The following is a 13630-nucleotide window of genomic DNA, read 5'->3' on the forward strand; positions in this document are numbered from 1 at the left end:
TATATATAGCTATATATATAGCTATATATATATATATATATATATATATATATATACACTATATAATATGGTGATGTATATATAGTACATTTTCTACGTTACTGCAACTAATAAACATTCCAGCACTGAACATTAACCCTAATGCGATGTACATATTTATATATTCTTCATTTTCTAGCAGCAAGATCTCTGGTCTTCATATCTGCATCTTAAAGGGCAGTGGGGTGTAGTAGTTCTAGCTATTCTAGGACCTGGGAGTCCTGGGTTCGGATCTCCACTCAGCCATGACAGGTGACCTTGGGCCAGTCACATTCTCTCAGCCTAACCTATCTCACAGGGCAGGGTTGGTGTTGGGATAACCATGAGGAGGAGGAGAATGGGAACCATATATACCACCTTGAGCTGCTTGGAGGAAAGGCGGGATAGAAATGCAATAACAATAATAAATAATACAACTTTTTTTTTAATGCAATGGCCAAGATGTTTGGGCAAATCATCAGTGTTTGGTCTGTGCATAGACTTAGGTGTCCTCATTATACATTCTTATATTGCCTACACAGTACTGACCGGGACTGTATAAGTAAACAGGTAGTTTTTAGAAACTGTATGCATTGCTTGCTTTTAAACAGGATTCAGGTAAATGAGAGCCAATTCCAAATTTTCCCCCAGTAAACTACATTTATTATGCCAGTTCTAATTATCATGCAATCTAGTGGTTTTAAGGCTTATGTTTTCCACACCACTGGGCATCACAAACATTAAAGCATTTTATACTGTAATTATACATCAATGTTTACACTTGGTTATACATATATACAGAAATTATTCACACCTTGCTATTTCCTTCCTTCAAACCAACATAATTTTACTATGAAAGCAGCTTTTTAATAATTGTTATAAGAAATACAGCAAGGCACAATTTTTAAAAATGTGGGGGGTTTTTCTGATTACCACCTCAAGAAGCATTGTAGAAAACCAAAATGTTGTACTTAATTCAGTAGAATGTTAACAGTTCTTAATATACAACACTGTGTAGTTGTTTCTTGAAGTGTTGCATAGATTAATCTTGTAAAATTAAAATGAAAGGATGCATTTGTATTTCTTTTGTGTAACTTCCACTGTGTTGATTCAAGAGCACGAAGGACTTTTCCTTTCGCTGCAATCAAATACAATTCCCATTCTATAACACAAAATACTTTCAATAAACAATATGCATTATACACATAAAATATCAAATTTAATACATAAAATAGGAGAATAACTGACATTTACAATTCAGAAATGGTGATCCAGAATAATAATACATTCTGTGGAACTGCAAAATCATTTAAAAAAAACCCAAAAACTTTGTGGCTGAAAAGTAAATATAGAGACATACAAATTTGGAAGGGTAAGTTGTTAAGAGGTAGCTTGGGAAAGAAATCCATATGAAAGCAAATGGTTTTGTTACAAAGCAAAAGTGAAAATTGAAACAGGACCAGCATATGCATCCTGGTCACAAAACCAACATGGACAAATCACAGTTGGAAGGAAAATCTATCTTGGGAGTCAGGTGTAACCAAAGGCAGTGATACAATGGAATTCGAGGTCATCCCAGAGTTTAGAGGATGAGTCTGCACTTGAAATGCAGCCAAGTTTCTAAAAGAAAAGGAAAAGGTAATAACAGGTTACATGAAGCACATTTTCATTTACAAAACACAAGCCTGTTTCAGACCAACCAAAAATAGCTACTCCATGACCTCATACCAATGTACTTATATGCAAAAAAACAAGAAATGACAGGATACGAGCAACAATTTTTCACAGCCTGAGGTTTAAGTCACTATCAGAGAGATGTCTTTTTATTGATGTAGAAACCTCATTGATTTTTATAAAACAAGATTTAGTTTCAAAAGGCACAGGGGAAATAATCAAGCCTGACCTTTTCCCTCCATCCTGTCCTTTCAGGTGCCTGTGAACTTACCTTCTCTGCCTTTTGCAAGTGTACCAATCAATAGGAATGCACGACTCAATAAAGGCCAACCAACCAAAATAATCTCCAGCCCTAAACCCATTACATGGAAGTAAGTCCCATTAAAATCAGGGGAACTTACTTCCAAGTAATCTGTTTAGGCTTGGGGTGTAAGTAGGTTACACAAACTATTTAAGTTATCATTTATAGTTCCCTGAAGAATAAAACAAGCGAGTCAACAAAGTGAGAGGACTCACACAAACAGTTTGTAAATATAAGATGCTGCATTAATATATCGTGAGAGCAATGAGTGCTTTTTCATTAGGTAGAACTTTCATGGCCTGGAGTTTAGGGTTAACCTATGCAACAAAGAGTCAAAGCTTATGATGAGGATTATGAAGAAATAACCGTCAGAATACAGCTAAGAGATTAGTACAAAGTACCTCTCTCAAGCATTTCCGAGGTGGCACTCCAGGCTTGCATTATATGCCTTCCAAATTAAGTGGAAATAGCTGGTTCTATCCAGGTACCTTCAGCTTTGATCTTATTTGCTGTAACTGACCTCTCTATTTTTATAGAAAATGGTTTTTGCACAAAATTGTAAAAAAAGAAGAAGCAAAGCACAGGCATGTGGTTTGAACTGGAACCTAATGCATCATTGGGAAGTTTGTAGCATGCCTGTTCTTAAAACTTGTAGTAGTGGGCTTTCAATTAAAAAAGCCTCACTCTAGGACTCTACGCATGTCAAACATCTAAACTTACATCGATATCAGGGAATTAAAAAACAACAACTGGTTGGCTAGTTGTGACTAATATGCATAAATTAACTTTAGTGGGTCTGAGTACAATTCAGATGAGTACTACCCAGTATTTCTGCCTGGAATCAGCCATCCTGGAACAAATTTGCTGTGATATGTGATTGTCTGAGGATATATACTGAAATGAAGGATACAGAAAACCTCCCCACATATGAACTGGAATCAGTCACCCAAGAGGATGATCTTTGAGTGGGATCTGGCTTATGCAAATGCGTTGCCTCCATAACTGTGCTCCATGTGTACAAATGGTGGCCAGTTCTAGCACTGTTGCAGGAAGAGAGGGGACTCTACCACAGGGAAGGGGAGACAGCTCAGTGGAAGAGCACATTCTTGCATGTAGAAGGTTCCACCTTCAATCTGTGGCATCTCCAGCTCAAAAGATGAAGTAGCAGCCAATGGGAAAGACTTCTGCCAGAGTCAGAGGAAACCATGCTAGACAAAGGGAACCAATATTCTGACTTGGTATAAGGCATCTTCCTATGTTCCTTAAAAAATTCTACAGGTGGGGAGGGTCATGGGTCATACTCAACGCAACAACAGAAGACTGTGAGATCTCATCTGCTTTGTATATTTATTCTTTGGAAGCTTTCACCTTCATGAGGAAATTAAAAACAACAACAGTAGTGCAGTATTAAACCACACCAGATGATAGGATAGAATTATCACTCCTGATATAGAACTTTTCAAAGCTGCTATTACTTTTGCTTAATGGTCAATTTTATAGCACGGTTCTAAAAGAATGAGATTACAACTTAGATACATTCAGTGGCAAAATAGATTTGCTCACAACAGCTTTATTCTGGCTTGCAGCTGGAGCAAAAATCATGTGAAATTAGTTGAGCTACGTTGGTAAATATGCATACTGTCACCTTTGCGAACTGAGTTTATTTTTAGGGTACACATATACCATAGATAATTTTTTCTCTTAAGTATCACAGCTCCACATAAAATCACACATTTTAATGAGCTTAGCAGCACAGGTGCTCCAGGGAAAAAAAAAAATGGTGTTTGCCATTTATCTTTCAAATTAAATAATGTGTTTTTAAATAGTAACTTTTTTCATAATACACTTATGGGAACAACATTTATCTGTCACATTTTAAGAGATGTATTAGTAATAAATGTAAATTACCTTTGGAAAATCAGTAATTAGGCTCATCAAAAAAATAAACAATCTGCCACCAAAAAGATAATCTTTAGCATAGTTAAGTATAATAACTGTTATTTGAATAAGTTAACAAATTAGGATAGATTGCCTCTAATTCATTTCCCATAGCATGAGAGATGAAGTTAAAGTATCGACTAAGCTCTTACAGCGGGGGGAAGGGACTTCTAGAATCCATTGAAAATACAGATACCAGAGCCTTCGGCAGAGAGTTTCCTTTCACTGTAAAATAAACAGTACTCTGACCCAGAGTTCCCCAGCAAAATGTGCCTGGACTTCCACACATAAAGCCATCTTGAGGCTGCAATCCCACAAACAAGGGCAGGCTTAGTGATCTGCAGGTGTTGTTGGATTATGACTCCAAGTATTCCTGAACACTGGCAGTGATGGCTTGGGCTGATGAGGTTCTTAGTTCAACAATATCTGGAGGGCAGTATGTTGGCTAACCATGCTATACAGACTAACCTGGGAGTATGCCCCATTGAACTCAGTGGGTCTTACTCTGAGTGAACGGGCAACGGTAGTTCACTTGAATGTTAACGTTATGCTGCTCATGCCTTTGCACAATTCACACAAGCGGGTGTTTTCAGAGGTTGAGCTGGCCGTAGCAGCGACTGCACTGTCTCTTAATCTCAGGAGTTCACAAGCAGTTGCCGTGTTGGAATTTCTCCAGAATAAATGGTGCTTGTGTAAAAACTGCAAAACTGTTTTCAGTTTCAACTGTTAACAGAGTGTTGTTAAAATACAGTGTGAATAAATAGTAGTGTTCTGATCACAGATAATGAGGTGGAAAAATGGGTACATGGGATGGTACTTTGTCAATGCTGGATAGCACAAGAAATGAAATAAGTTCACAGGAGCAGAGGTTGCACTGGAAATACCAATTTTCTATGGACATGTTCCCCAATCCAGCTCAAATTGCACTTTAAAAGGCATTTATGAAATACTAAATTCAAATGGGGGTGCACATCAGGATGTGTATCCCAATGAAAGAAATTTAATGCATATAAAATATCCTCCTTTAGATGTACATGTAGTTTATGCTCAGAGTTCCTGAACCAGCAAGTAATCCACACAGGGAACTCCGAAGCTGGACTAGGGCATATAACATAGATTTATCATCAAAACACTGTCTATCTTTGGAGAAACAAATGGTAAAAAGAGAAACCTGTGTTTGTCTTTGGCAGGGAAAAAAGAATCACAGAGACCTGTGGCACTTCAAAAATCATTATGTTTATTGTGACATAAGCTTTTGTAGTCCAAGAAATATTAAACCACAATAACAATAGAATCAGATTACATATGTCTACTCAAAAAATAAGCCTGTTGAGTTAAATGAGGCTTATTCCCAAACAAGCATGTATAGGATTGTAGCCCAAAGGTACTAGTCCTTAAACTGCCACAGACTCTTTCAACACAATCCTTTGCAGAGTTAGGCCAATGAAATGAATATTCCTCTCTGCATTTGATCAGGGCGTTACTTGATTCCGCTGTGGTAGAGTGTTATGTATATATCCCATGTTACAGAAATGGTAAACATTGTAGTTCTGTTAGAATTCTCATGAAATTGCTGTGAGTGCTTCTCCCTTAACTGTGTCATCCTCCTGTTGTTTCTACAGCTCAGGGCAATGGGGGTGCAGGATCACATCATACTTGGGCACCTGCGAAAGATACCACTATCCTCTTCCAAGCTGCCCATACAGTACTTCAATAGAGAAGGGTCATTTTTCTATTTCACTAGGGCAGTTTGCATTCCCATATAGCAATCACCGGAAAGGAATAGCTTTAGATAGTGCATTTGCATGTGCTGTTCCTTTCTCCTGTCTTACATGTTTTCTCCAGGCATTTAAGAAACTGGCTAATCTAATGTGTGTGACAGAGCAGAGAACAGTAACAAGTGTACTTGCTGAGTTGCAGAGTGCTTCCACTTATGTAGGCTTCCTGTGTGATGTGGAACCCTGCTTTTTACAGTGATCTACACCACACAGGAAGCCTCCAAGTTACAAGAAACACTCGAATATAGACAGCCACAATCCAACTCACAGATGGGGATGGGGATGAGGGTGGGGGCCTAGTGCACTCATTGCTGTCCCCTGCCCTCCGCAAATGTGTTAAGCCATTTTCCTGAATGCCTACAGAAGGCTGTAGCGAGTTGGGTAACCTAGAACCAAGAGAGCAAGTGGAGATCATCTTAACTTTCCTTCCCCATCAACAGAGGTAGGATCAGCTATATTCACCCTCATGGTGTGGACTAGTTTGCTGTCTCTGAGCAGAGTTACCCAGATAGGAAGCAAAGGGCTGTTGAGGAAAGCCCAGAATATACTAGGTGTAACGCTCAGTTTCTCCCATCTTCCTTTTCCCCAACATAGTGGGACAGTATTGCATCTCTTTTGAATCTGCTTCCACTGATAACTGCTGCATTGCAGAAAGAAGATTGCTACTGATTTCTCTTGGATTCATTGGGTAATTTTGCATAGTACAAATATCTGAGGAAATGCAACCAAGAAGTCTGAATCACACAAGGGCTAGTTCTTTCTTTCTTTCTTTCTTTTTTGAGCACAGATTGAGCCAAAGTACAAAATGAATGCTGTTCACATCAGCTGAAAATAGTATTTAACTAGCTGCTTTTCACGGGGAAGGAAATATGTGATCAGCTAGAGATCAGCTCCTGCTTTTGTGAATCTTGACAAATAAAGGTAGTGATTTGAACGCATATTTGCCATTCTCAGCTGATGCTTGTTTATCTGAGTCTGTATCTGTATCTTAAACATAAAAGAAGTGGCCTGGAATGGTTTTTAATTCAAGAGACACAATGCTATGATCTACTCGAAAACTCTGAAAGGCCACACATTTCCTGCTTCATTATAGTCATGTCAGCAATAAGCAAAGCTCGTAGTGTTTAGTACCTACCTCTTTATGAAACAACGTGTGTGTCCATGGAGGAATACATTCTACCTCTGTGTATTTATGTGCCTTTCTTTGTGAAGATGCAGGAGGTTTTCTTCACATGTAAGAGTTTTAGTGTCCTGGTGCAAAACATCCTTCTCTTTCAAGTGATCAGGCGTTAATTGAATGGCTTCAGCTGAGGCCTTTATAGAGGAAGCCAAACCTTCTTCAGACCTTGCGATCCCAAGTGGCTCTCCGAGATGATTTTCTTTAGAGTTATTTGGGAAGGAATTCAAGACTGGACATTCATTAGGGATGTCCAGACTCAAAGATTCACTAGCATAACTTAAATTATCTGATATCATCTGGCTAAGAGAGCCAGGCATGCTGATGTCCATCTCCTCACTTAAGAAAGAAAAGCCACTACATTCAGCAGATGTTTTAGGTTCATCTGTTAAATCCAGGGCTTCGTATTTTACTTCCACTTCACTGTCAGGAAGATATCCCTGCTGTTCCACTCGTTCATCTTCAGGACAGGCTTCAAAAAAGCATTCAATATTTTCCGCAAAGTCTAGAGGGACTGGAGTGCTGGTCTTTTCTTCAACATATTTAGTTACCTCCCCACAGTCACTGTCATGAGAAGAAAGTGAGAGGTACGAATAAAAATCACCTTTTCTAAGTTGAATGGGCCTGTGAGAATGTTCTAGAACCTTTTCCCTGATCTGGGCTAATGAATGTGGAACAGCTGGTTCACTTTCAGGCTGAGACTTGTTCTTTAAGGCTGTTGAGGCCATGTCAATTATCTCCATCACAAAGTTGTGCACTGAACAATCCTCCTCATTTCTTTTATCAAAAGCAGCAGTTTCACAGCTACAACAGGAATCACTACAGCCAGCTGATGCATTTTCTTCTGCTTCATTTGATTTTAAAGATGCACAGCAATCTCCGCCATGTTCACTAATTCCTGTTCTGCTTTGTTGATCATTTGGCAGCGATTTTGGTAATGCCATATCTGAACTTTTCATATCCGAGTCAAATTCTGTAAAAGGTTTTCTAATAGAATGGCCTTCAAACTGAATATGTTTTTTATATTCTTTCTGAGAGCTGGATATTTTTGACAATTGAGCTGGCTCTTTACTATCCATATGTGAATCATCCGAACTATCAGTAAATGCTTCACAGATACAACATTCATTTTCACTTCCTTTACTAAGTGGGCTAACATTCATGGCAGCAGTTGAAATTTGAATATGTTCTTCCTTTGGACTTTCTTGTGTAATAGTAACATTTCCATTCTCCATGTCATCCACAAAGTGATCTTTGGAAACTTGAAAGCCATCATTTTTCATTTGCCTTTTTGTCCCTGACTCATCATGGCTCTCTGATGTGTTCTTACTGTTGCCATTATTTTTTGAAAGCTTGCGTATGGAATCATTCAAGAATTTTTCAATGCTCAATGAATCTTTTGCTTTCAAAGTCTCATTACTTCTTAAATTCTTACAGCCCTGGATTTCATCATCCAGATTGCACTTTCTCTTCTCCTTTGTCAGATTAAATTTTGGTCTGATCCAAGTGTAGAGTTCATTCTTTATGTAGTCAAGTCCTGAAATTAAATTGCAGTCTTCATAAATATCCTCATCAGTTGCAATACTAGAATCATCATCTTCATCTTTAATGCCTAGCTCTTCCTCAGTCAAGGTGAGAGTAGAACTTGATAGCAAATCACTATCATCTTCATCATCAGTGCAAGCGGAGGTACAGGAAACATTAACAATCATGCTAACGTTGACATCGCTCTCATCAGCTACCGACCGACTGAGGTGTTTTCTGAATGATGCATTTGAATCTGGTGCTTTATTTCTGTGCAGTACAATATCTTCAGAGCACAAAGACAGGTCATCACTGCTGCTTAGCTCAGTGAGAGAAGCCGGTGAATCTTCATTGATAGAAGACGCAATATCCAATGACAACTGGCCAGCCAAGGACATTCTTTGAGAAGTGCTTTGGAGTGTGATATCAGAGATGCTACGCTTTATTTTTTGGTCTAAAGGGCTCTGGATATTTTCTAGACGATTCAAAAGGTCTAAGGTCCTTTTGCTAAGTTCCCCAACTGAATCACTACTTCCACTTAGGTCTCCAGAGCCATTGCAACTAAAAAGATCTTCATTGCTTTTGTAGGGCGTTAGCCAACTCTCCAAGGATGTGCTACGATGAAGCCCATCTCCACTTCTAAAAACAGTGGGGCCAAACAACTCATTTGTCACCGAAAGGGAGTCTAAAGAAGAGCTATGAGATAAAGTTGGGCACAGCTTTGCATTTGTTGGGTCGCTCAGTTTCTTCAAATCCTCCACAAATTCACAGCGTTTGGGGTCTCCATCATCCAAGCTGGTTGAGAAAGCAATCTCATCTGTAGATACAAGTGGCTTGAACTCTAAAGGTTGATGTTCCGATTTCAAGGGGACTTTATCAAAATAAAAGCCATGAAGCAAACTACCCTGCTTATGTGCTTTTTCTGAGTTTGATTGTTTCATTATCATTGGTAGCTTGAATTTGGAACCCTGAAGGTAAGAATAGTCATAAAATGTAAAGGCATTGTGTTTTCCTTGTTGCAACTCTTCTGAACCCTCAGAGCACTGATGGGCGATGCTGCCCAGGCTTTTAGCTCTGTCGCTGGACTTTGACTGGGAAGTATTTAAGAAATTAAAATGGATCTCCCCATGCGCTTGCTTTAAATTTTGTTTTAGCACATCAACTATATTCCCTAACTGGGAATCTGAAATGCTAGTCACCGAATTATCCTGCTTTCTATCAGTATCATTTTGCAAATGGACATCAGGATTTTGGATAGCTTCTGCCTCACTTCCATTGACTGTTTTATTCTGACTGTCAGAATGCCTACTTACATTTCCACTGTGATACATATAATTCTGTGGGCTTGTCAAAGTGGTCCTGCCCCTTAGTTCTGGCAAATGTTTGGTTGGTGACAACAAAGAGTTCTTATTCACATGCTTCTTTAAAGTGTCCAAGTGTGTAAGTGTGGAGGATTTGGATGTCTTTTTCATTAGAGAGATATGATTTTCCCCTGATAGCTCTACATTGTGAAGGCTGTACACTTGGTAGACTTGTGGACCTGGAGATGCTGTAATGCTTGGGCTGCTGAGGCAATTTTCATGTACAGTGGGATTTTCCTCCTGTTTGGGACAGTCATTATCACCACATGCTTCATAGGGAGAGTTCAGTTTTGTGTCATCTTGCTTCAGTTCTTGATCAAGCTCATTGAATTCCTCATTAACGCTAATCAGCGTATTACTTATATCCATTTCATCCCATTCTAGTGCATCTTCATTTGTACCATTCAGCTCCATTAAGCTTGGATCGATAACATTCAGGGATTCCTGTTAAAAACAGAGAAATAGAATAATCAGTTAAATCACAAACAGTACATCCCACCTCCATAACTGAAAGTCAATACATAGTTCCTTACTCCTTGTAAAAAGCCCATTTCTCATCAGTTTTGCTATGCTGCATAAAACAAGAGATAAATTACTGAAATACAATAAATAACAGTAAAGAGCAATAGGTAAAGTTCAGAGTGTGGACATAGAAAAGCTCATTCAGATTCTATCTAAGCTATGAAGTTCACTGGGCATTGGGCTGCTAAACTAGAAATCTAGCAATAGCGGTGAGTTCAACAGTATCCCTCATACCTGCTTAACCAAGGATGAACCGCATTAAAAACAGCAGTTCCTTCTTTCTCTAGAATCTAGGGGTCACCATGCACCATAAACTCCATCTCGTCTAAGCTTCAGCCTATTCTGTCTCATCCAATTAATGGCTCCCAAACTCAAGGTTGAGGCTGCTGGTATTGGATCTGGTGAGGTGCCAATCTGCAGTGTCTTTCAAGGACTCAACTGTCTGTCCCCCCCACCCATAGCTACAAACAGGATCAGCACCACAAACTCTTCAGGAAACTGGTGCTAGTTTTAGGATGCCTAGGATTATCTGCGTAGAAGACAAGATGAGGTGGGGTTTGTTTTGTTTTGTTACAATTGTAGCTGGAGAGCCAAGGTTAAATTTCCCCTACTGTGTGCTGTGGTCCCACTCAATGCCCCTCCTGCCCACTCCACAACCCAGTATGCTTCAAAGTGATAAATTTAGTGCCATATCTAGTTTGGCTTTTAGAGACAGGGAGTGACTATTCTAACTATAACCAAAAAACAATCTGACAACGACAGAGGAGACTGTACAATCCCCTTCATGCTCAGATACTAGGCCAGTACTGAACAGTCAACCCAATGTATAACCTACATGTTTTTGGTTTGTAATACATTATGGTGGTAATGGTATAATGCTTCTCATGTTAGCCATGATGTCCTGAGCAACACCACACGAAAAGAGGAAGTCTCAGAATGATTGCTCATGTCCTGAGATATGTGGCTACCTCTGTTAGTTTAGCCAGGAAGTCTTTCTTAAACAGAAGAGTGACCAGTACACCAACAGAATTGCTAGTATGCCCCCATTCCCCCAACATAAAATACTAACATTTCAACCTGGCTTTATCAAGGGAATTTCCAATCTGGAGGCCAAATGCTACACAACCCAAACTGGAAGATGGACTTTGGGTTATGTACAATACACTGAGCATTAGTAACACCAATTATTCAAAAGATTATCTATTATCTGAACGTTAAAGCTTATCTGAATTGTAAATGTATGGGAGGCCAAGTGAAAAAGTAAATATTTTAAAAGTCTATAGTATTTTAGATAGGGAAAATGCTTATATCCCGACTTTCTGCCTTAATATGAGGTTAGTCACCGCTATGGATCATCCATTCCTCCTTGAGGAAGATGCAACAGACCTCTTGCCATGTGCAAGAGCTCTACTAGAAGACTTTTTGTAAGCAATGGTGGTGGAAAAGAAAGGGGTTTTTTTGCAGCCATCACGGTCATGGGGTATACCCTTCAGCAGCCTTTAGTCAGTGTTCAGTTGGATTAGCTTTGCTATCACACCTAGCGGACATCTTGCCATTCATCACCTAAGCTCCACAGAAAACCGTTGAACTTAACCAGCAGGAAAGGACTCTCAGGAGTAATCACAGAAACTGCACGATCTATTTCCCCATTCCAGAGCTGCAGAGGCGGAGGAAAGGGGCGGGGCGGGGGTCCGCCCTAGGTGTCACCCCTCAGGGGATGACAAAATGCCAGGTGGCACTCACCGCGGGGCCTGCAGCACACCCAAGCCACACATCTCTCCTGGGAGTGATGCAGTGGCTTGGGCACCCGCAGGCTCTGTGCTGCCCAAATGGCAGACTCCTTGGACGCCCCGCGGAGCGTTCTGCCCCAGCTTGCGGTTGGTCCTGCCCCTGGGCACAGGGCACGTGCGCCGCCCCAGGCACCCAATCGGCTTGCTCCGCCACTGCAGAGGTGTCTTCAAGGGATTTGCCAGCCAAGGCAGCAGAAACATCCTACTAAACTATCAGGAAACCACCTGGAGTTACCTTAGCATCTGCTTTGCATTGCATGTGGAAGTTCTTCAGTTCAACCCCTGGCATTTCTAGGCTGGGCTAGGAATGTTGTCTGTCTGAAACCCTGGAGAGCTTCTGCTAGTCAATATGGACATTACTGAGCTAGATGGACCTACTGTCTGACTCAGAATAAGCAGGTCTCTGTGGCTAATGCACCATCCTGTTTTCTGCCCTTGACAAAGGAACTACACCAGGTTTCTAACACAAAACACCAAATTCAGAGTGTTCTGTATTATGCAGGTGGGACCAGATATCAACTGAGACAGACCTGTGGTTCCCAGGGAGGCATGAAAATCATAAGCCACTCTCAACAAGGGACCTTAGTGTGGATGAGATTCCTGGGGACACCCAACCTGGGCGTTAATGTTCATCTGTTATACAAGTTCTTATAACAGCTCCTTTGTATAGAGTATACCCAACTCTGCTGAATTTTTATTTGAATTTCCATTTGTTTGCTTGCTGATAAAAGCAGTATTAATGACTGGTTAGTATGACTAATGAATGTGAAAGACTTTAGTTGTAAAAGCAATCCATCAGTCGTCTAATCAAATACTACATTAATTTCATATATTGCCTGTGCTGACATTGCTCTGGGAAACTGCTGAATAATGAAGCAAGACGGTAGGGGGAAAATTGTTGCCTTCCTATGAAATTGTCGGTTTTATGTATACAACATTTAAAGCTAATCTGATGAAGCCTTCCCCTCTTTTTTTTTAGATGTATATTCAACTGTGAAAGAAAAGAAGATAGGCATTCCTTGGGGGGGGGGCTTTTCAAAGGATGTGGTTCAATGCAATAGAAAAGATGGGAAATTGCTCCTATCCAATTTCCCTATCTGACCTTTTAACTGGACACTTTGCAGTAGATGGGACTGCATGACACATGAGATGTCTTCTAATTCTGGGATACTGGAATTCTATTGTTTAGTGAAGCAAACCTCCAAAGGGCTATAAGTTCTTAAACCTTCTACATAAAACTTCCATGCATACAGAGACATCACTGAAGTTTTCTCCATATTTCAAAATGCATACCAAGAGTAACTAATGTCTTCTTTAAGATTTGAAGGGACAGGAAACTAGCTACAGACTCCATAATTTTGTGAACCTGCAGAACCCACCCGCTTCTTAAATATAAAATGCTTGTCACTTTCTGGCAAGGAAGATAACATTGCTGCTGTAAATCAGCTTTTGCCTGCTTCATTTATTCTGCACATCATGCAGATTCCACAGCAGAACAGAAACAATGACATAACCTCAACTCATTTATTTTAATTGTGGGATCACTT

At 39.9% G+C, this 13630-nt stretch overlaps 1 protein-coding gene across 3 annotated transcripts in view; it reads right to left on the reverse strand.

The window, feature by feature from the left end:
* Positions 1-664: 664 nt before the first annotated feature.
* Positions 665-13630, reverse strand: part of AKAP6 (A-kinase anchoring protein 6) — a 241769-nt gene continuing 228803 nt past the window's right edge. For all 3 annotated transcript variants that reach the window (XM_080977407.1, XM_080977406.1, XM_080977405.1), the window contains exons 13-14: positions 6845-10215; positions 665-1638 (exon numbers count right to left, since the gene is read on the reverse strand). In XM_080977407.1, the coding sequence (XP_080833533.1) occupies positions 6886-10215 (3330 nt within the window). In that variant the 3' untranslated portion in view covers positions 665-1638; positions 6845-6885. The remainder of the gene's footprint in view (positions 1639-6844; positions 10216-13630) is intronic.

The sequence above is a fragment of the Podarcis pityusensis genome (genome assembly GCF_964106645.2).
Source record: "Podarcis pityusensis genome assembly, chromosome: 1".
Lineage (NCBI taxonomy): Eukaryota > Metazoa > Chordata > Lepidosauria > Squamata > Lacertidae > Podarcis > Podarcis pityusensis.